General features: G+C 53.1%; 2 protein-coding genes and 1 long non-coding RNA gene across 10 annotated transcripts in view; 2 read left to right on the top strand and 1 right to left on the bottom strand.

Moving 5' to 3' along the window:
- Positions 1 to 876: 876 nt before the first annotated feature.
- On the bottom strand, positions 877 to 21,460 carry HAUS8 (HAUS augmin like complex subunit 8). The gene is given in 12 exon segments (XM_058727544.1): positions 877 to 1,294; positions 2,248 to 2,389; positions 4,251 to 4,392; positions 5,544 to 5,702; positions 5,807 to 5,872; positions 6,483 to 6,577; positions 6,680 to 6,772; positions 9,523 to 9,604; positions 14,278 to 14,333; positions 17,141 to 17,205; positions 21,346 to 21,412; positions 21,415 to 21,460. Coding segments are annotated over 12 exon segments (1,197 nt in total). The 5' UTR covers positions 21,446 to 21,460; the 3' UTR covers positions 877 to 1,095.
- On the top strand, positions 15,813 to 17,069 carry LOC131510421 (uncharacterized). The gene is made up of 2 exons (XR_009261045.1): positions 15,813 to 16,181; positions 16,478 to 17,069. It is a non-coding gene; the product is annotated as an uncharacterized LOC131510421 (long non-coding RNA).
- Positions 19,962 to 22,759, top strand: part of MYO9B (myosin IXB) — a 92,553-nt gene continuing 89,755 nt past the window's right edge. For all 8 annotated transcript variants that reach the window (XR_009261042.1, XM_058727543.1, XM_058727541.1 and 5 more), the window contains exon 1: positions 19,962 to 20,114. The gene's annotated coding sequence lies outside the window, so the exon portion shown is untranslated. The remainder of the gene's footprint in view (positions 20,115 to 22,759) is intronic.

Raw genomic sequence — 22,759 nt, 5'->3', positions numbered from 1 at the left:
GTGTCCCCTTCTATGGACCCAACACTTTCTGCACACAAATGGGGGAGGGGGGTGGGAAGTGGTCAGGGGCTGGGAGAGAAGTTCCTGGAACTCTTGATACAGAAACTCCACGGGAAGCCCCAGAGGGGGCTTTGAATGGACGCAGGGACTGGGCATGTGCAGGCTGAGAATGATGGGGGACGTGTGGACAGAAACTGGAACGTTTCAACAGGCTTGATGGGAAGAGCTGGTCTCAGTCACCGGCTGTTTGACAGAACGGCTAGGACGTCTCCCCAGGTCTGCCCGCAGCTGTAAATCCAAACCTGCTGGGGAGGCCCCGGATAAGGCTGCTCGGGTCGGTGGGACAAAGGTGAGAGCCGCACAAGAGCGGCCCCGTTTGAACGGTGTGAGGGACAGTGGCTGTGTCTTCCTCGAACGCGTGATGGGGACGGATACTGGGTCTCTCTGGGGAACGTGCCGGTACCCAGAGGGTGGCACAGGCGTGTAAACGGGAGCCAGCAAACATCAGTGGAGGCACGCTACCTGGGGAGCACCAAGACGGCCAGAGCCCACGCAGTGTAGACAGGGGCTGGTGGGCTGGCCGGGCCGAGTCTCTGCGCCTTCCTGGGTGTGGGGTGTGGACCGCAGCTTCTGGCAAAAGCCCGTCTGCGCGTCCAGCAACAAACAGCGCCGGGACTCTGGACTGGGTGGAGAACTTCCAACTTCCAACTTGCCGTCGGACAGTAGACAGAAGCAGCCCAATCTCTGAAGGATGTGAAATCACCCTGCAAGTGAAACAGTCCTAACGTCCCAGACGTCGTCCCGAGGCTCAGAACCAGCTATTTAGAACTTAAGACACCGCGTGCCTTCCACTGGCCGCTTAAGTAGAAACTAAGGCGCGATTGCAAAAGTTTTATTTTTTCAATATCAGGCGATATGCTCATACAAAACAGCTACTCTGCCGAATTAGCGTCTAAAGTGCTTGAGCTCCCAGAGCATCACACATGTGCCACCACAGCACACGTGTGCCCTGAGCCAGTGGCAGGGGACGGGCTTCCTTCCCGACGGTCTGCAGAGGTCCCCAGCTGTGTCAGGGGACACGGCCGGCACACAGATTCACACCGTGCGCGGCTCACTAGTGGCCAGCAAGAGCGGAGGCCTGACGTGTCCCGGGGTTTCCCCGCAGGCGCCTTCTTGATTGAAATACCACTGGCTGGAGGCCGTGAGGCCCTGGGTCTCTTCCCAGGCCTCCTGGTTGATCAAGGCCGCCTCTTTACTTGCCTCGGCAGAGAGTTCCAGCACCTGGGCAAAGCTCCTGCAGAAACCACAGGGCAGGTGAGGCCTTTTCGCTCTCTGTGCCCAAGAGCCAGACAGCCGGGGCACCTCGGCCTTTACGGCTGCGGCGTGGGGAAAGGGGTTACTTCCTGTGTGCTCGTGGGAAAACGCGGGAAGCTCCGTCTGAACAGAACCCAGAGACGCCTGTAAGAAGAGGACTGGGCAGCCATAAAAGATGATCTCGGGAACACTGACGCCGTGTCAGGAACCACGCCATGAACGAACCGGGTGGTCCTCACGCAGCATACACGATGGCGGGGAAATCCACACTAAAGGAGCGTATCCGGCCAGCCGAACCTGAGACCCTTATAATCTGGAGCCCTCTGATGCGTCCCCCTTCAATCCCAGGGCACGTACAGGAGCAGCAAATGCCCCCGTATGCACCCGGCTGTTCTTCAAGAGTACCTTTCCAGTGTTCTAGGCATTTCAGGGAGTAAACTGAACATCACAAAGGAGAACACCACAAGACTCTTATACCGAAGAAGAGAAGGAAAGCCCCAGAGTGAAGAAAATCCCCTGCGGGAAAGATGCCAGCGGGGGAGCTGGCTGTGGGGAGCACTGGGACCCGGGGCACACGCATGTGAAACCCATCGGGCTATACTGTCAAGGTCTGTGCGTGTTCTACATGCATTTACACTCCAGTAACAAGTTCTAAGATCACCCCAGGAGACACTTAAAGCGTGAACAGCCGATCCAAGGGCACCTGGAGTGCTGTCACTCTGAGGAAGTAAAGGGCTGGGGCTGTTAGTGCCCCCTTTCTCCCATGTCTGCTGGAGAACGCACACAGGGGTTTGCACTGACTTGGGAGGTGCTTTACCCCCCCTCCCCCCCCACCTCAGTGGACCCTTGCACCCTTGGCCTCTGCAAAACCACAGCTGCCTGCTCTCCTGAGTGTGGCAAGCTGCTCCCAACTTAAAATCTTTTCTGAAATACCTTCGGAGCTCTAGATCCTTCTTTTGGGCCATTTCCTTGAGTTCGCTCAGCAGGTTCAGAGCTTTCAAATTTTCTTCTAAACTGCCGATCCCAAGTTCTCCCAGCAGGTGGCATGTGGTCGTCAATTCACGCTGCAAACTGTCTGGAGGGGAGAAGGGAGGGTCAGCCAAGGGTTTCAAGGCGCCCCAAGCAATGGATGGGCAGCTGACTAGATTTTTCGCGTTCACTGGAATGCTCTTAGGCTACGCTCTCTCGCATCGCATCGTGAAGCTCAAAGGCAGAGAGGATCGGGTGGTGGAGGGCGACATTCATGTGCTGGTACCGCCTCTGTGCCCCTTTGCCGGAGATCACGGCGGTCTGAGATCGTGCGTCAGGCTTGTCCGCCATGCAGGCAGCCACTGGAACAGACCTGGAAAGCCACTTCGATGTCCTCAACAGAAACCTACGCAAAAGGCCAAGGAAGTCTGTGCTACGAGCGACTTAAACCCAAGCCTGTGGTTCCCTCTCTCCGTTCGCAGGATCTCTGTGCCCCTACCCCCGAGACAGCAGCCTGTATCCACACTGTGTCCCACCTGCTCTAAGGAGACCAGCACCTGTCCGCTTCTGGCACACACACCTGTACACACGTCACAACTGTACACAGTAACAGCTTGAGACCTCGAGAAAGGTTTTTCCAAACACCCGACCTCTTAATACTTCTAATGGGGGTCTGAATCGCATCCTCCCCAAAAGACACGTTCAGGACCTAATCTCGAGTGCCTGTGAATGTGACCTCCCTGGAAATGGAGTCTTGGTAGACATTAACTGAGTTAGAATGAGGTCACAGGGCAAGGTCTGATTGGTACCTGGCATCCTTCTAAGAAGAGGGGAATTCAGAAGTGGAATGCTCAAGGGCAAGGCTGTACGAAGACACAGGTGGACCGCAGTGAAGCTGTCACCAGCCAAGGAAAGCCAAGAACCGGGGGCAACACCAGAAGCCAGGAGACAGGCATGGAACGCCTCTTCCCTCAGAGCCTCTAGAAAGGTTCAGCTCGGCTGAGGCCTTGATTTCAGACTTTGGGACCGTGAACTGATGGGAATACGTTTCTATTGTTTTAAGCTACCCAGTTAGTTTGTCACTGATTCCAGGAGCCACATGACACTCGTACACTCCCCGACCCCAACTCCTGGCAACCATCCATGGCACTTATGAGAGGCGGAGTCCAGGAGCCACAGGCGTGCGTGGCCACTGCGGTAATCCTAAAACCGCACGCCTGCACACAGAGAACTACTCCACGAGGCTCCTTCCTTAAGACTCCACGCCACTGGCTTCCTATTTCATACTGGGAAAAGCTGGATTAAAAACCATCTCTGTCCGAGATTACCAATTCAGCAACACCCCCTGTGACCTTGAACTGTGTCTATGGAAAGTTCTGGAAGGAAAGTCCATCTGATTTTAGGTGGAGATGTCCTAGTACATCAGCCTCAGACAAAACATACTTAGGTGGCTGGCAAGGGCCCTGCCTGGAAATGACCGGATTCCAGGACGGCTGAAAACTTGTTTGGGGAGGATACTTGCTCTAAAGAGAATTTTAAGACCGAGCACGGCACTCTGCACGCCTGCTGATTTCTTCAAAGGGTTAGGCGGGAAGCCTAGGCAAGTGAGGGATCCCACGGAGCTGCTGAGAAGGCAGGACGGGCCCGGGGATCAGCAGATCTGAAGAGACCCGCCCCCAGTCTCAGGGGATTACAGCTGCTCCCCAGGAGTGCCTTTCAGCAGGGCTGGGAACTACTGGCCTGTTCCACCGACCCGGATTCAAATCCCAGCACGGTCCTTACTTGGGGCACAACTCTCGACAAACCCCAGCTCTGCCGGCCCCCGTGTCTTCTGCCATCTGATGAGGGATGCGCCATCCGCCTGACACGACACAAGCGGATAAAAGTGGCTGGCACACAAGGAGCGCCGACACACACGGGCCACTCACTGGACCCGCTCCCTGTCCAGGAGCCGCCCTGTTTCCTACCTAAGAACTGCTGCCCGTCCCCGTCCAGGTGGATTGATTTCACCGGAAGTTCATGCCTCGTGGTGTCCAGGGCCGTCGCGAACGTCTTGTACTGCTCCTTAAAGCGCTCGGCCACAGCCTCATAGGGGCTGAGCATCTCAATCTGCAGGCAGGAGGGAACGAGGTTTGTCAGACAAGACTCAGTCGCGCACCTGGGGAGTCCAACGGTCCGTGTGAGGTGAAGACACGCCGTTCTTTCAGAATCTCCTAAGGAATCCTCCAGGAAGCTTACGTGGGTGTGGCGGCTCTCCAAAGGCTCAGCTGACAGCAAAGTGGCCCGGGCCGCCTATGAACATGGTTTCCAGAACATTCCAGGACCAGGCCCTCACCCTAGGGAGCTTGGGCCCTCCTGCTTCAGAGAATTGAGCTGAAATGTCTGCCCCCTTGTAAGACTACCCCAGCAACCCCCTTCTCCTTCATACATGCTGTCAGGGTCCTCGTGGGGGGTTGTAAGGACACATTTGCTTACTTGTCTTTCCTTTTCCTAACACTGTGAGTTCCATGAGAACTGAGACCTCGATCTTAGCTCAGGGCCTGGCCGCAGGGTGTTCTCTCTCTCTCTCTCTCTCTCACACACACACACACACACACACACGGTATTATAGGTTGATTGCGTTCCCCCAAATTCCTCTGTTGATGTCCCAACCCCCAGCACCTCAGAACACGACCTGATTTGGAGACAGGGTCTTCACAGAAGTAACAGGAGTTAAGATGAAGTCGTTAAGGTAAGTGGGCCCTGATCAGAGTTCGAGACATGCGTCAGGCTCTGCGTTGATGGTGCAGAGCCTGCTTGGGATTCTCTCTCTCTCTCTCTCTCTCTCTCTCTCTCTCTCTCTCTCTCTCTCTCTCTCCCCCGCCCCCCGCCCCCCTCTGCCTCTCCGCCACTCGAGTTTTCTCATTCCCAGGGCTCTGTCCCAGTGCTGACCACACGGCACCAAGACCTCGTCTCCCACCAGCACCCTGGCCCTGCAGGGAGGCCTGGACTGCATCTGCGTGTCACTGAGCACAAGCGACAGGTGCCTAAAGAATACGTGCACGTGTGTGATGAAGGGACAGGTCCCTGTGGCTTGTTGGTACTTGACGTCACAGCCCCGTCCTCTTAGAAGCTGTCACAGACTGACACCCAGCGGTGTCAAAAGCTGGCCGCAGAGTGAGAGCCCGGCGGCAGTGACACGTACCGTCAACAGTCCCTCCAACTTCCCCGCCGGGACCACCCCTCCGGGACACGTGGCTCGGAGACCAGTCACCGCTGACCTGAGCGTCTAGGATGTCTGCCAGCTCCCGCTTCCTCTGACAGAGGAGAAGTTTGCGCTTCAGCTCGTGGGCCTTTTTCTGCAGCTTCTCCCTCTCTTTGCACATTAGTAGTAAGTTTCTTTCTGCCTTTTCTTCGAATGGAACCAGGTTGTTCTCCATCTGTTGAGTGTGCAACAAGAGCTCAGGCCGGAGGAAACTCCTCTCTGTGGCTGACAAAGGCCGCCTTCCACCCACATCACGCGGGAACGAGGCTCCGTTCTCACCTTTACGGCCAGTAGAGTCAGGAGCAACGTTTGGGATTCCATCATTTCCATCGACTCAGACGGGCCCTCGAGGGTGAGAAAAAGACATTTTTGGTTGCCGACGAATTGGTATAAATCTAGCTCTCTCCCCCAGAGGGGCAGAAACCTAACCTTTACAAACTTTACTCAGTTCAGGAGTTTGAGGATTCTCTCCTGTAGGTCAACCCGTGTCTACTTTCTAGTTTAGTCTTTTTGGGCACTCTGGGAGAAGGCAGAGGAAGGTCTGGCCCCGTCCCGTGGCTGGCTGGTGAAGGGCCAGCCAGGGGGCACCCATCCGGTCACCGCCGCACTGGAACCAGGTCTCGGGCCTCCCACCCCCGTGAGACCGCAGCCCAGCTGTCCTCCCCTGGGGACACGGCCCAGCCCCGGGCCTCCCCGAGCACAGCATCGGCAAATAAGGCCCCAAATCTCATTTTTCACGTGATCTCGCATTCGTAACTACTCCTGTATGTGTACTTGGGGAAACGTAAGCTCTAGGAACATTCTGAGAACACGCGTGGTCTCCGGTTTGTCCTAAAACGCACGGCTGGCTTGTTCAGTCATAAAGCCTCAGGGCCTCGAGTGGCACCTGAATGGGGCAGGAGCTGGTATCAGCTTTCTCTGACTGAGTAGCTTCCCTTTCATTTCGGACACTTACTGGGCTCTTCTTCTGTGAAGCCGAGAAGGACGTCGACTCGGTTCTCTTTGACATCGTTTTTTCTAACTGCGGAGTCTTTCTAACCATGCTTTTGTCTAAGGCCAAGGAGAGCATTTTGAAGGTGAGAGGAGCTTCCTTCGGAAGCCGACTGGGACAACCCCCCACTAGGGAAAGCAGGGGCAGGGCGGACGGCTTACCGTTGATGGCCGAGAGGTCCAGGTCAGGCGGGGCGGTGCCGTGCCCTTCCAGCAACGTGGACTGCAGGTCTCCTTTCCCAATGCCACTGCTGTCTGTGGGCCCAGGGAGAACCCCCAGAGGTCAGCACGGTCTGCAAGGTACTGCACACGCGTCCGCCGGGAAGCCGGCAACCTCACTGGATGCTACCACCTGCTTCCAGAAACTCAGCTTCTTGGGAGGTGAGCAGCACCGAAGGCTGAGAAAGCTTTGCAACTTCCCAGCCAGCGGGTTGAATGGATTTCTAAGTAGAACTAGAAATGAGACGCAGGCTTTATAAGCCTTTCTGCTTAATAAAAAAATGCCGTGGGGGCGCCTGGGTGGCTCAGTCGGCTGAGCGGCCGACTTTGGCTCAGGTCATGATCTTGCGGTCCGTGAGTTTGAGCCCCGCGTCGGGCTCTGTGCTGACAGCCTGGAGCCTGTTTCGGATTCTGTGTCTCCCTCTCTCTGACCCTCCCCCGTTCATGCTCTGTCTCTCTCTGTCTCAAAAATAAATAAACGTTAAAAAAAAAAAAAATGCTGTGTTCTGGGTAGGAAGTCTGGTACGCGCCATGTATTTGTCCTTCCCTGTGTTTTTCCCTTCTTTCTCCAGCGGCTTCTGGACTGTTCATCTTCCCTGGGAGTTCCCTTCATCTTTACCTCTATTTAAAACTGGGAAATTATGCCTTACACCGTCTAAAATGGGCCCTGGGGTACTGCGGGCTTCAACTAGGCAAGGGCTCCAGCGGGCTGCAAAACGAACAGACAGTATGTGGAATTCTCTGTCGTGTTAGGAACTAAACAGAAAGTGATTTAATGAGCAGCCGTGAGGGACGCCTGGGTGGCTCAGTCGGTTAAGCAGCCGACTTCGGCTCAGGTCATGATCTCGCGGTCCGTGAGTTCGAGCCCCGCGTCGGGCTCTGTGCTGACAGCTCAGAGCCTGGAGCCTGCTTCGGACTCTGTGTCTCCCTGTCTCTCTGCCCCTCCCCTACTCATGCTCTGTCTGTCTGTCTGTCTGCCTCTCTCTCTCTCTCAAAAATAAATAAATGTTAAAAAAAAAATTTTTTAATGAGCAGCCGTGAAGTTGAGGAAATGAGTATGTGGAGATAAACAGAGAGAAATGACAATCTGTGGGGTATGCTGCCCTTTGTTAGGATTTTTGACAAGTTCTAGAGAAACAAAAATCGATCGACCTCGTGGGTGAGGGGGGAGATGAGACTTTATTGCTATTGTTTTTGCACTGGTTATAGGTTTTGTCATCCACGTGTACAGACAGCATTTCCACTGAGAAAAGTAATCTCCTAGGGAGCTAGACGGTGGAGCTCGAATAAGCAGTCTCTCTTAATTATCATGGTTACGCTTTTTTTCCTTAATGTGTATTTATTTTTTAGTACACGTGCCGCCGAAGCGAGCGCAACGTTTATTTATTTTTGAGAGACAGCGGGCACGGGGGAAGGGCAGAGGTGGGGGAGGTGGGGTGGACGGAGACAGAGGATCCAAAGGGGGCTCCGTGCTGACAGTAGACGGCCCGACGCGGGGCTCGAACTCACAAACCGTGAGATCATGACCTGAGCCGAAGTTGGACGCTCAACGGACTGAGCCCCCCAGGCGCCCCCGGATGTGGCTGGCCCCATTTCTGACCCCTCTGGGTTGTACTCCAGCCTTCCCGGCTTGACCCACGGCCTTCAACCCAACTGCATGAGGAGAGACCAGAGAGCCGGCCCCAGTTTCACGTGCTGTTTCTCAGTCATGCCCCCGGGTCAAGAACAGCACAAATGCTGACAAACGTCTAGACCAGGACCAGCAAATTTTCAAGCCCCCAAAATGTGACTACTGCTGTTGACCGGAGGCCCTACTGACAAAATAAAGTCAATCAGCATGTATTTTCTATGTTGTATGTATTATACACGGCATCCTTACACACGCTGTCTCGCTCTTCTATGTACGTTCTTATACGTACCGCACCCTTACGACAGAGTAAGCTAGAGAAAAGGAAACGTTAAGGAAGTCACGAGATAAAATACGTTCACACCACTGCACTATGACAAACCCGCATATAAGTACACCCAGGCGGTTCAAACTCGTGTTGTTCAAAGGTCAACTGTACTTCATTTTTAACGATGAGACTCAAAGCTGTTGCCGTTTTGAACAAGGAGGCATGGGCCAAGAAACGGTTTTGCTTTTTGTGAACTGCTTTCGTGCCAAAGAGCTGCCGGTGATCGCTGGAGAAGTGGGCACGTGAGGAGCTGGAGGAAGCGCCTGGGGAGAGGCCTTCCCAGAGTCCGGGATGGGCACACGGATTACAACGGAACACCTGATACACAGTGACGATCTGAGTGGGGCATCATGAGGGAGTTTCCACCCTCCTTGTCCACTTTCCATTCTTTTTTACAAGGAACACCTATGTCTACAATCAGGAAAACTGCAAGGTTTTCGTATCACTTTGGGGACAGCTTCTGGAACGGGTCAGGGGACACCATCACGAAGAAGACCTAACCCAAGGTGGTGAGAGACAGGAAGATGAGGCCTCACGCCCCTTCTGAGTCTCGCTTCTGGAAGTCCCACCCAAGAACTAGTCACGGGACCAAGGAAGCACCATGTTGGAAAGGTGGCTCGTAACCTCCCCTTTCCCCCTGCCATTTCCCTACAGCTCCCCACACGCTGCAAATCTGTCCTCACATGGAAACACTTTAACTAGCTGCTGCTTCTGACACTTCCCAGAAAGAGGGAGCTTGACTTTGTACTTGAAAACAAAATTCACCATCGTGTTCATCCCTTACTGAATGGACTTCAGAGCTGTCTCCCACCCTCCTCCATCTTGACACACCTTTGCTCTTCTGGAGCAGGTGCACTCTCCTTGCACCTTCAGGCATCTTCCCACTGGTCTTTAATGCATCTGCTGCAGAAGCCTGTTAGGGGAACACATGACATTTAGGGCAAAAGACACCTCCCCTGCACGAGAAGGGGCCCCTTCATGGTCTGTGCAATTTGCACCTGCTATTACTTGGAAGCAAGGCGTAGACAAAAAGAGTTCTGACCTGTAATCACCATATACACAGGATGAACTAATTTTGTCAAAAAGGATATCCTCACGTGCACAGAATATAGGAAAACACCAAAAAGGGTACCAAGGATTATCTCTGGCATGGCAGGTTCCAGTTGACTGATATTCTACGTGCTTTATAGTATTTACAAGATTTTTATTTTATTTTATTTTATTTTATTTTATTTTATTTTATTTAAGTAGGCCCCGTGCCCATCATGGGGATCGAACTCACGACCCTGATATCCAGAGTCACACGTGCTCTACCAACTGAACCAGCCAGATGCCTCCCCCCTGCCCTGCGTTTGCCAGTTTGAGACAAACAACGTATTACTTTAGTCATCAGGAAAAATAAAAGTTTTGTACAGGTATTAATCTTCAAAACATTAAAAAAAAAGGCATGCAGAGTTGGCAAACCATTACAATAACATACAAGCAAAAAGAAAATCTCCTAAAGAGCAAGAATATTTCAATGCGTAGACACCACTCCTATTCAACCCCCTACTGGAGGTCTCAGAATAAAAAATAAAAGGTGAACAGATCAAAAAGCAAGAAGTAAAACTCTCTTCTTACAGATATGACATGATTTACAAAGAAAATCCCAAACGCTACTCAAACTAATAAAGTTTATTTAGCAAGATTGCAGGATACAGGGTCAACATAAAAAAAAGCTCATTTCTAGCAATGAACACATCTGGAAAGTGAAATTCAAAGACAGTACTATATAAAAGTTCTCAGTAAGGAAAAAACAAAGCTATGTATGGTGATAGGTATTGACTAGATTTACTGGGGCAACCATTTTGCAACATATACAAATGCTGAATCATTATGTTGTCTACCTGAAACTAATACAACTTATGTCAATCATACCTCAAATTAAAAACGAATTTCTTCATTTATAAAATAACAAAGGGGTGCCTGGGTGGCTCAGTTGGTTAAGGTCTGACCTCAGCTCACATCATGATCTCACAGTTTGTGGGTTCGAGCCCCACATGGGGCTCTGTGCTGACAGCTCAGAGCCTGGAGCCTGCTTCAGATTCTGTGTCTCCCTCTCTCTCTCTGCCCCTCCCCCACTTGCCTTGTCTCTTTCTCAAAAAATAAATAAAAATTAAAAAAGAAAAAAGAGGGGCGCCTGGGTGGCGCAGTCGGTTAAGCGTCCGACTTCAGCCAGGTGACGATCTCGCGGTCGGTGAGTTCCATCCCCGCGTCAGGCTCTGGGCTGATGGCTCGGAGCCTGGAGCCTGTTTCCGATTCTGTGTCTCCCTCTCTCTCTGCCCCTCCCCCGTTCATGCTCTGTCTCTCTCTGTCCCAAAAATAAATAAAAAACTTTGAAAAAAAAATTAAAAAAAAAAAAAAAAAAGAAAAAAGAAAACACAGTATTACGTATAGCAGCACTAAAAACCACCAGATACTTAGGTATAAACCTAACAAAATATAGGGAAGGCCTATAAGGAAAGGAAGGCCAACATGACCAAATAAAAGGATAGGTGTACCACATCCATACATTGAAAGGCTTGGTGTTTTTAGGATGCTATCCTCCCTAAACTGATGCACAGATTCAATACATTCAAGATCCCAGCAGAAATTTTGGTAGAAAACGGCAAGCTAAGTCTAAAACTTACATAGAAAAGCAAAGGGACGAGGAGAGCCAGTGTTTGGTGAATAGAGTGGGAGAATTCACACTAACTGATTTAGAGACTACAAAACTACAGGAAGCTTCGCATCTGGAACTGGCTTAAGGACAGACACGTAGATCAATGGGAAAAAATGGAATCCGGAAGTGATGCGTACAAAAAAGGTCAAGTGCTTGTCAACAGAGGTGGTGACAATGGGAGAAGGAAGGTCCTTTCAACCAATGGTGCTGGAACAAGAGGACATCCATACACTTAAAAATGAACGTCAAGGGGCGCCTGGGTGGCGCAGTCGGTTAAGCGTCCGACTTCAGCCAGGTCACGATCTCGCGGTCCGTGAGTTCGAGCCCCGCATCGGGCTCTGGGCTGATGGCTCGGAGCCTGGAGCCTGTTTCCGATTCTGCGTCTCCCTCTCTCTCTGCCCCTCCCCCGTTCATGCTCTGTCTCTGTCTGTCCCAAAAATAAATAAAAAACATTAAAAAAAAAAATTAAAAAAAAAAAAAAAAAAAAAATGAACGTCAATTCCATGATCACACCAGATACCAAAATTAATTCAAATTGGATCACAGACCCAAATGTAAAATCTAAAACTATAAAAGTCATGGAAGAAAACATGGGAGAAAACCTTTGTGATCTTGCGTTAGGCGAAGATTTCTTAGGTGAGATACCAACAGCATGGCCCATAAAAGCAGAAATCCATTAAGATGGACTTCATCAAAATTGAGGATTCAATTCCCCTCAAAAGACCCTAAAGAGAAGGACAAGACAAGCTACACACTAGGAGAAAATATCTGAAAATTACCATAAAGGGTTGGGGCCCAGGGGAGAGAAAGAGTTCTCCAAACTCAACAATGAGAAAACAACCCAATTTAAAAATGGGCAAAAGATCTGAAAGAACACACCAACAAAAATACAGGAATGGTCAGTAAGCACATGAAAAAATACTCAAGATCAGGGGCGCCTGGGTGGCTCAGTCGGTTAAGCGTCTGACTTCGGCTCAGGTCGTGATCTCGCGGTCCGTGAGTTCGAGCCCCGCATCGGGCTCTGTGCTGACAGCTCAGAACCTGGAGCCTGCTTCGGATTCTGTGTTTCCCTCTCTCTGACCCTCCCCCCGTTCATGCTCTGTCTCTGTCTCAAAAATAAATAAACGTTAAAAAAAAAAAATTAAAAAAAAAAAAATTCTCAAGATCAGCGGTTGTTAAGGAAAATGTAAATTAAAACCACAAGATACCACTTCACACCCACCAGAATGGTTTCCATCTCCAAAGTACCGACTGGAACTCTCCGCTGTGGTTGATGGCCATATAAAGACCTGGAGCCACTCTGGGGAACAGGTGAGCAGTTTCCTACGAAGCCAAATACACCTACCCTACAATTCCTCTCCTGGGAGACCCGAGAACGCATCTACACGGAATCCCACAACAGGAATGTTTGAGGTGGCTTTGTTCACAATTGCTCAAAATGGGAATCAAACCAAATGTCCTTCCCTCGCAAACGCTAAACACAGCATGGAACATTCTTAAGCCATCAGAAGGAACCAACACTCACTGTGACAGGCAACCACAGGGAGAGACCTCCTCTCCTTTATGTGAAAGAGGCCAGACGCAAGAGGCTGCATCCCGTGTGACACCTTTTAAATGACCTTCCGGAAAAGGCAAGGCTACAGAAACAGAAACAGGTAACCGCCTGGGATGCAGTGGGGCTGGCTTCATTGGAGCACCAAGGGATCTTGGGAGTGACAGACTGTTCGGTATCTTGACTGTGGTGTCTGTGACTGGGTGAGTTTTTGCCCAAACTCGCAGAACTGTAGGCTGGAGAGTGACGCCTTACTCTACGTAAACTGTATGTTAAGAGATGGAAAAAAAAAAAAGAAAGAAAGAAAATGGACAAGCTCTTAGAGATGGAAACTATCTCAGCATGGAGACACATAGGGTGCTGTAAACAAGTCTGCAAGGCAATATTAAAATTATGAGGCACGGACTGTGATCTTTTGTTGAAAATCACTTCAACAAAATCACTCTGGCTGATGACGTGTCCGTGTAGGTTCATCAGTTACAAATGTGCATCTCTCTGGTGGGGGGGTGTTGACCAGGGAGGCTGTGAGGGTGTGGGGCAGGGATTCTACGGGAAATCTCTGGATTTCTGCTCAATTTTGCTGTGAACCTAAAACTCCTCTTAAAAAAAAAAAAAAAAAACTAAGTCTGTTGAAAACAACAAACCACGCCCAAGGAGTGACATCAGTTTGTGAAAAGGTTTCCTTTTTCCTCAAGTTGGATCTTAAGTCACACTATTACTTAAGTTTGTTTATGTATGCAGTCCTTCTCGAAGACCCGGTAGGTGTTTTTCAAACACCAGTCAAGGGGGCACCTAGGTGGCTCAGTTGGTTGAGCGTCTGACTCTTCTTGATTTTAGCTCAGGTCATGATCTTGCAGTTTGTGAGTTTGAGCCCTGCATCAGGCTCTGCGATGTCAGGCACTGACAGTGCGAAGCTTGCTTGGGATTTTCTCTCTCTCCCTCCCTCTCTGCCCCTCCCCTGCTCTCACCTTAGTTCTCAAAATAAATAAACTTAAAATTCTATAAATACCCGCCAAGGCCAAAGACTGCGTGCTGGGCACCCGACAGAACTGTTTCAGGACAGAATCCAGAAAGGAATTATCAGGTTGAAAGGCAGGAACAATTTCAGGTTTCAATCGAGGTCATGTCTTTGCAAAGGGGATCCTCAGAGAGACCGCTGCTCACAAAAGAGACTCAAGACTGGGAACGAAGGACGAGACAATCACAGAGGCTGCTGGGTAAAATCCCCGAAAGGCTTGTTCGGGGACCATGCTGTGCCTGGCTCATGTGACTTGTGTCAGAATTCCAAGTTCCGATGGAACTCTATTCAGAACGTTCAAAAAACAGTCGTTACCTTTTTGGTGGTTTTCTTCTCATACTGCAGGTATCGGGACTCAACCACTCTTCCACCTGTGGGAAACACGCTGTTGGTTTATAACAAAACTACAACAGTGGAGTGTGAGAACCGGCCCACCCCCGACCCCCCCATCAACAGCAGGGACGGCAGAACTGTTCCTCCTTGCTCCTCTCAGATCCTGTCCTTTGGCATCCTCGAGCATGTATGGGACACCTACCGTATACAACAACATGGATGGGATACTTGCGGCATCCAAGTCGCTGGGCTAGGGACAGAGCCCCAGAGAGAGAGCTGCAGGAGCTATGATCGAGGAATAGGAGGGAATAAGCTCAAAGCAGAAAGCGCATTTAGGGGCAGGGCAGGGGCAGGAAGCAAGACTTTCCACAGAGAGGCACATATTTGCCTCCTCCTGTCTTTCCCAACTCACTCCCTGCGGTCAAGACCCCAACCACCCCTTCCTTCACCCAGGTCTGTGTCTGACCCACTCATGGTACAGGACTTTCATGCTTTACCCCCTTACCTAGCTTAGGACTGCTTGGGAGCCATGCTCAGCACCAAGCCATACATCTTGGTGACAGCGCAGCCCCAGGCACCCTTCCTGCTGCTCTGTGGCAGCAAGGGGGTGTCTCTCAACAGCCCCAGTGACCACGCACAGTCCTCTGCTCTGTCTCCCCGCCCCCCCCCCTTCCCCTGGACCCTCCCTTGCACTTTCTCCTCCCACTTCCCACAGGGGGCCCATCCCTCCAGTTACCTAGGGACCAGATTCCACTTCGCTGGCAAGACAGAAGCAGCCCCAGGAGACCCTCCCACCTCGGCATCCAGCAGCCTCCCAAGTTCAGGGCCATATCCCGGCCCCACCACATGGAGGGACCTCTGTGCTTTGGGGTAAAGCAAACCCTCCACTCTAGGTGCCAGAGCCCGGCCCTCACCCCCGCTCCCCAACCCCAGTTCCCCTCTCCAGTGGTCTTCCTGCCATTATTTCTCCCTCCACCCAGACCCTCTCCCCCCACTTCTCCACTCCCCTTTACGATGACAGCTCCTCTTCCTCTCCTCTCTCCTGAATCCCACTCCAGTCCAGTCTGGCTTTCCCAATCACCACTGCACCAAAGAAACCCCTTTCGGCAAGACCGCTGAGATCTCCCCGCCCCAAAGCCCACCAACCAATTCTTAGTCCTCACTCTGAGCACAGCACTTGCCGGCACCCTCCTCCCTAAAACACCCCGTGTCCTCCTGGCCGGCTGCCCCCTTGGTGGCTGAGAATGGGCTGCCTTGCAGATCCATTAGCTGGTAAAGCCTGAGCGCCTCCAGGCACCTCGCGCATCTCATATTCCCACCTCGCCGCCCTCCCTCCTGTTCCTGCCACCGTGACCACTTTTGCTGTCCCTCCAACCAGCAGGCACGCGCCTGCACCTGCCCTCCTTCCCAGCTCCGCTCAGCCCAGCACCTCCCTTGGACCAGGAAGCCACCCACATCCTGGTCTATCCACAAGGTCCAACACACCCCATGTCTCCTTACTTCTCCATCTGATGCGCGGCCAGTCTGCTTTGCTCAAGGCTAAATGCCACTGCCCAGTAGGGAGTAGGTGCTCAGCCAGGCATCCAGTGCACGATTCTACGCTTTTTCTAGGTACACCCAGAGCTCAGAGATGTCCCCTTTTTACTGAAGAGACCCAGAAAGAGTGACACGATTAACATCACACAGTTTGACAACTTGGTTAAGTGACAAGGTGATCTCAACCGGATCTTCATGCCAGGATTTCATCTTTCACTGGGGCTGGAGATGCGGCCACAACCCTGAGTGGAAAGGAGGTACATCTAGAGTTCATGGGGACCATGGAGCTGGACGAGGAGCTAGTGGTTGCCCCGAGTGAGCCCTGGATATGGAAGAGCCACGCCTGCGGGGTGAGCGGGCTCAGACGATCGGGCAGGAGGCATTAAGGGTCAAGGCCAAGACCAGGCAGGGGCCAGGCGAGAAAATCAAGATACACCAAGGGCTGCCGCTGGACGTCAAGTGAGGATCAGGGCAAAGAACACCCCACCCCCTTCTAAGCACAGGAAACCATCCTGCTTTCAGTCCAACACCATCAGCAAAGGGTTTTGCTCCTCTGGAAGGATCAGAGGCCTGGGGTTCCTTGAACATCTCTGACAAGCAGTTTCAAGTTTCCAGAAACTAAAATGTACATGTTTGTTTTAAACAGGGGTGGATTCTCCACAGAAGCAGTATTGTCACGAAGGATATAATTTGCGTTCAAGAACCAGACCACGTGTAAACATAATAAACGTTAGAGACGAGATCATCGAGCAGCACTGTAGCGTATGAACCTCCAGTCCCTTGGAACTGGAATTCTGCTCTAACTCTGCACTGGCCCACAGCACACTTGGAAGAAAACCGTTCACTGTATCAGGGGCTTGAGCTCCGACGAGGGGGATCCTCCAGTCTACTGCCCCAAGTGGCACTGACTGCCAAGAGTCAAGGGAGGCTGTGAGCAGTGACTGCAGACCCACACGGGGACCCCAGATGTGGGCACGCCCCCGAGGCGCTTACAGAGAAGAAACAGAGACTCCAGGGTTCATTAACAAGTTCGGCTCATGCTCTCCTCACCCACACTTCCTAGTGGCGGGTCCTGCGCACAGCCCGTGACGCCCCCCTGCCCCTCCCCACGGCTGGAAGGGCCCGCTGCACTGGATGACGTCCGCCGGGACCTGCCGCACCCCTGGCTGCAGGGCTGGGTGACCAGATTCAGCATCACACGAAGGTGTGTGTGAAATAAAGTCCTAGCTTCCCTGCTCCGGCCCGGGCTTTTCTTCCCCAAAAGCACTTTCTGAAACTGGATCGTGAGGTAGCTTGCAATGTTGCTCACCTTGTGTTCTGCTTCCTTTCATCTTAGCGCCACTAGGAGTACCGGGGCCCCCTGAGGAAGGCTTCCTAGAAGAGGAAGATGGGGGTCTTGTTAACATAGTTGGCTAGGCTCAGGGAAGGCAGCGAGGAGCCTGGGCTTCCTCAGGACAACCCAGTCCCGGCACCCTGATGTCCGCGAGTCCGGGCCGCCTTCACTGGAACACAGACACAGAGCCCCTGCCCGGCCGAAGCTGAGGAGGGCCCAGAGGGGTAAGAGTGAGAAGAATGAGCATGTTTGCCAAGCCTCAAAGATCTCAACTTAGGTCAGGGGTTCATTAATTCATCAGGCGTTTAAGTGCCAACTGTATGCGCCTGATGCCACCTGGTAAAGGGAGACGGAGCTCCTTCCTGAGAGGCAAAAACAGCGTTTTCCCGTCAGGCAATGTGAAGAGTGCCCCGGACAGGCAAAGAGGTGGGGGGTAGGCGAGAGACAAAGCCCTGTTTGCTCAGGTTCATGGCGAAGGACGTCCAGAGACAGGGATCAACAAGGCCAAGGGCACAGGGCAGAGAAGAATGATGTCGAAATGGAAACTGATCAGCCCTATGGCTTTGCAGGGAACCCAGGCAGGGATACAGGATCAGGAGGAGAGAAAGCTGGGCTGGGCTGGGCTGGCAGAGTCCTGACTTCCCAGCTTAAAGGCTCAGATCTATTTCTATAGCCTCCTTACTGGTAACCTTTCTCTGTAAAGGGCCAGACAGTAAATATCTTCTGCTTCGTGGGCCATAGGTTCCTGCTAGAAAACAACGAACCCTGAATGTTATTCAGCCCTAAAAAGGCATACTGATACATGCTAAAATGGATGAATCTCAAAAATATTATCCTGGGGGCACCTGGCTGGGCTCAGTTGATGGGGCAAGCGACTCTTGAGTTCGAGCCCCACACTGGGGGTAGAGATTCCTTCAATAAATAAACAAACCTTTTAAAAGTGAAAGAAGCCAGTCACATAAGGCAACATTTTGTATGATTCCATCTGAAAAGTCCAGAACAGGCGAGTGAGACAGAAAGCTGATTGGTGGTTGTCAGGGGCAGCAGGCTGCAGGAAGAACGGGGAGTGACTGCAAATACATACAAAGTTTCCTTCTGGGCTGGTGAAAATGTTCTAGAACTAGACAGAGTTGGTGGCTGCACCTTGTGAAGGTCTTCAGGCCATTAAATCGCTTGCTTTGAAATGGTTAATTTGATGTTATGTGCCTTTCATCTCTATTTAAGGCAAGAAAGAATGAAGCCTGATGTCATGGGGGAGAGGGAACCTTGAATCAGGAGAGTCAGCGATGCCTCCCAGGTGTCCAGTCTGGGCAAGGGGAATACCACGAACAGAGACCAGCAACTCGGAAGGTGCACACTGAGGGGTGGGGCAGGGCAGGGGCCTGGTGCTGTAACCCCAGCTGACATCAGGACTCAAGCCCCACTGGTCACAAAGTGACCTGTTCAGCTCACGGCAGCCACCTCCTGTGTGGCAGGTTCTGAGGACCCCAAGTCGGTGCTGGGCCACAGTGGGGAAAGGCAACCTCACAAATGCTCACTAGGTGCCGGAAGCTCTGCTCCTTCGCAAAATCCTCCCAATCCTACAACTACCTCACCGTTGGCCTGCTTTATCCTTGTTTTCTAGACGAGGACCTGAGGATTTGAACAGGTCACCCCTGACAAGTCTTAGAGCTGGCAAGGGACAGAGCAAAGATTCCCTATGGGGTCAGAGCTAGGGCTCTGGAGTCAAACAATGTGGGGGGGAGTTCATTGCACCTGTGCCAGCCTCTGGTACCACCCACCTCCCCCCCAAAACGTCGGAGAGACTAATGGGAATCTCAGGATAACGCAGGGTGGAGAAAACCCAACCGATTTCAGTCGGCCTATTTAACTTCAATTTGCACTGGAACAATAAACATGGGCCGAAAGCACAAACAAACCCAGCCCAAGCATCACACCTGGCACCGCCAAGTGTTCAAAGTCTGTCTCTCTTGTTCCTGCTGTGACAAATGACATTCCCTCCCTGAGCCTCTATTATGTCACCTGTAAATGGGATGCGTAGAAAAAAAGAGACTGGAAAGATTAAAAGAGATAGTTTAGTGACCCAGCACTGTCCACTACAAAACGTTAACTGTAATAACCTCAGATCACATTCAGGAGCCAAGCACTGTTGCAAGAGCTTTTCAGTTTCACACAAGGCCTACAAGATTGAGCGGCGGCGTCATTCCGCCGATTTCGCAGGGGTGGAAGGCGGAAGCACAGAAAGGTTAAGCCACTAGCCAAGGCTCGCCCCGCACCCACATAACTGACTCGGGACTCAAGGTCTAGTTCCGCGCCCACGCTCCCGAGCATGCGCAGAGGCCGCACCCCGCCTCCCCGAGCCTGTGCACCCGCGGTGAGTCCAGAAGGGATCAAATCCCCAACCCCCAACGCTGCTGGCCCTCCCCCACCAGCTCCCGGCCATGGCCTTCTCGCCGGCACCGACAAAATCCAGGCCCGCGGCGCCTCAACTCACCCAGCACTGCGCCCCGACGAATCCGCCATTTCCCGCCTTTAACTCAAAGGCCGGCTCTTCAAGTCCGTGTGCCCGCCCCCTCGGTCCGGACCGGGCCATATTGCGGCGCCATAGGAGGGGCGGCCACGGACCTCGGGGAGCGTGCCTGCGGGTGGAGCGGGCGAACCCGGCTCGCGCGCCTCGCTGTGTTCCCCTCACACTTGGTTTCGTCCACCAGAGGCAGGAGGCGGTGGCCGGAGCCCGTAGGGAGGAGGCGGGTCTTCGGGACGCTCCGCCCTGCGGCGCTCTGGCGTCACGCCCCAGCCCCGCCCCTCCGAAACCCGGAAGCGGGAGCGCGCGGGGGAGCGGCGGGCGCGGCGGGGCGGAGCGGTCCGACCAGTGGTGGGCGGTCGGTCGGGCGGGCGGCCGGGCGGGGACCCGGCCCGGGACCGGCGGCGCGCGGCGGCCGAGGCCAAGGTGAGTGGCGGCGGCCGCGGGTTGGGGGCTTGATCTCCAGGCTCGCATTGGCGGGCTGCCTTGGAGGATACGGAGCTGAGGATTAATGGGAGGAGGCGCGAAGGCAGGAGTCGAGGGAGCGGGAACGAGCTTGGGGGTCGTGAAGGGGTTGCTGGCGATGGGGTGGGAGCGGGATGGTTGAGGAGAAAGTTGATGGGAAGGGCCTGGTGAGGGAGTTTACGGATGGGGAGGGAGCAGGTCTTGTGGCTTTGAGCAGCTTCTCTGGAGGACGTGGCTTTAGTGGTAGTTGGGGGGTCGCAGGAAACGGGGCTAGGAGCGGGGAGGCAAGGAGGCGGGGTTGAGAGGCCCAGGCTGGGGACGTGGGGCAAGGCCGGTGGGGGGACAGCTGAGATGCGATTGAGGGAAACGGTATAGGACGGCCTGGGACCGTCTGCCTTCGGTGGACGGGGTAGAGAATGGTTCCTGGAGGAGGGAGGCGCCTGGGATTCAGTGGGTGCTCAAATCCTGGAGGTCTGAACTCCCTGGTGTGGAGGCCGGCGGAATGGGGAGGGGGGAAATGGGGGATGGGAGAGGGGGAAGAAACTGTGGCAAGAACTGAGGGCCAGTTGGGGTGGGGGGGATAGAGAGGAGAGGAAAGGACAAGAGTGGCCCTGTACAGACATTGGGGTGCAGCCCATATCATTTGGGGGGTCCCCTTTCTCTCTGGATTCTCCTATTTTCCGACTTCATCCCCAACCTCTGGGTAACTGGAGCGAGTCCCAGTGCCCTCTAGGCTGGTGTTCTGGTATTTGGAAAACCACACCACTCTCCTAAGACAGGGCTGGCTGGAGCCCTGGGGTCCCAGGGAGCAAAGAAGGAGACTCCGGACCTCGTTGGGGGCCCGGAACTGGGTTTAGGGGGGAGGGAACGGGTGTGCACACACCCGCGTGTGCTAAGCTGTCACCACCTCCTCCGAGTTGCATCCTTGGACTTAAATGGGTAAAACGACATACAGGAAATCTGTCCCCCGGCGGCGGCTGAGCTCACAGCCCAGCTCACAGCCGGGGAGAGGCAGGGCAGCCACGGCGGCAGCCAGCAGCAGCCAGCCCACATGCGCTCCCTCCTCTCCCTTCTCTCCCGGGCGCCCTGTAGGCCAGGGGACTTTAAGGGAAAGCCTCTCTCACACCTCTTTGTCTGAGGTGGGAGCTGGTGGGGACATTGTGTCTTGAAGGTGGAGGGTCCCAGCTCCTACCTTTCTGAGGTGTATTCTGGCCTTGGAGGCTCCAGTCTCTTAAGGCATCCAGGAGCAGTGGGGGGGCCCCTTGGGCATCTGAGCTGGGAAGTTGTTTCATCGTCCGATGGGCCGGCTCTGGCAAGGGCCTTGCACTGGGCGGTTTTAATCAGCATTAATTTCTCTTCTTTCCCAACTGTGGGGGATCCTTGTCCGGGATCTGCCAGAAGGGCTGGGGAGCCTGGGTTTATAGCTCATTCAGGAGATGAATCTGGATAGATGGAATGTAAAGAGGGCCACAGAGAGCTATCTGCTCCCTTTACTTCCAGAATGTTCTGGCCCTTATGGAAGGTAGCTTTTGGCCTTGCTTGCCCCAGGACACATTGTCAGAACCCAAAGTCATGCCTTCTACAGACATTCAGTGTGGGCTTGCCCTGGCCAGGATGCCCCCCCCCCCCCCCCCCCCCCAATGAACAGGACTGGAATCTTCTGGTTGCATGGCCCTGGTCGTTGTCTCCCTGGAGCGCAGCCAGGCAGGCTTTCACGGAGGGTCCTGTGTCTGGGGTCCTGACCTTGGTCAAGTCTCTTTGTCTGTGTCTTCACCTGCAAAATGAATGGATTGGCGTCAATCAGCATTTCTCAACCTTAAAACCCAAGCCCTTTTCGATAACCTTCGTGTCTCTGGCATACAGTCCCCTCGTATTTTATGCAGCCCCTGACTTCAGTGATCCCAGTTTTGTTCAACGTTCCATTGTATGGTTTGTATCCAAAAGACGATCTTTTTACTGCTCCTTTATCTTCCACATGGAAAATTCCACAAATTCCACCTTTGCTTTTGCACGTTACACCTGTTCCCCGAGCTTCAGCTACATCTTTCTGGTTGGAAGTCGTCCCTGAGACTCTCTCTCAGTTCCAGGCCTCTGGCTCGGAGAAGAGGGTGGAGACTTGGGAATGTCCCCTTTCTGTTTGGCTGTGTGGTCTGTTTTCTGTCCCCAACAGGGGCTTGTTAACTTGCCACTTCCCTTTCCTTGTCTCCCCCCCAAAGTTGTGTCTTGGGTGAGCTTAGAGTTCAGTTAAGCCAGGGCTGATCCTTCCAGCACTGGGGGCTAGGCCCCAGGGACAGAGATGAGCCCTCATGCCCTGGAGGAGGGACATTCTAGTGTTCTCCCTCCCTGAGGAATGATGAAATTCAGAGTGCGCGGTCAGTGCAGCAACAGAGGTGGCGCAGGAAGTTGTGAAGACAGAATCAGGGATTAGCAGTGCAAGCTTTGGGGCTTGGGGGAGTTCTGGCAGGTTTCCTTGGAAGAAGTGGCAGGGTCCAAGCCAGGCCTTGAAGGATAGGGAGGTGTTCAATCAAGCCAGGAAGAGGGAATTGCATGAGCAGATCCCTGCACAGCTCTGCTCTTTATTGAGCATCTTCTGTGTCGGAAGCTTT

The sequence above is a fragment of the Neofelis nebulosa genome, chromosome 4 (genome assembly GCF_028018385.1).
Source record: "Neofelis nebulosa isolate mNeoNeb1 chromosome 4, mNeoNeb1.pri, whole genome shotgun sequence".
NCBI lineage: Eukaryota > Metazoa > Chordata > Mammalia > Carnivora > Felidae > Neofelis > Neofelis nebulosa.
The sequence above is the reverse complement of the archived record's forward strand: the minus strand, read 5'-3'. Positions and strand labels throughout refer to the sequence as shown.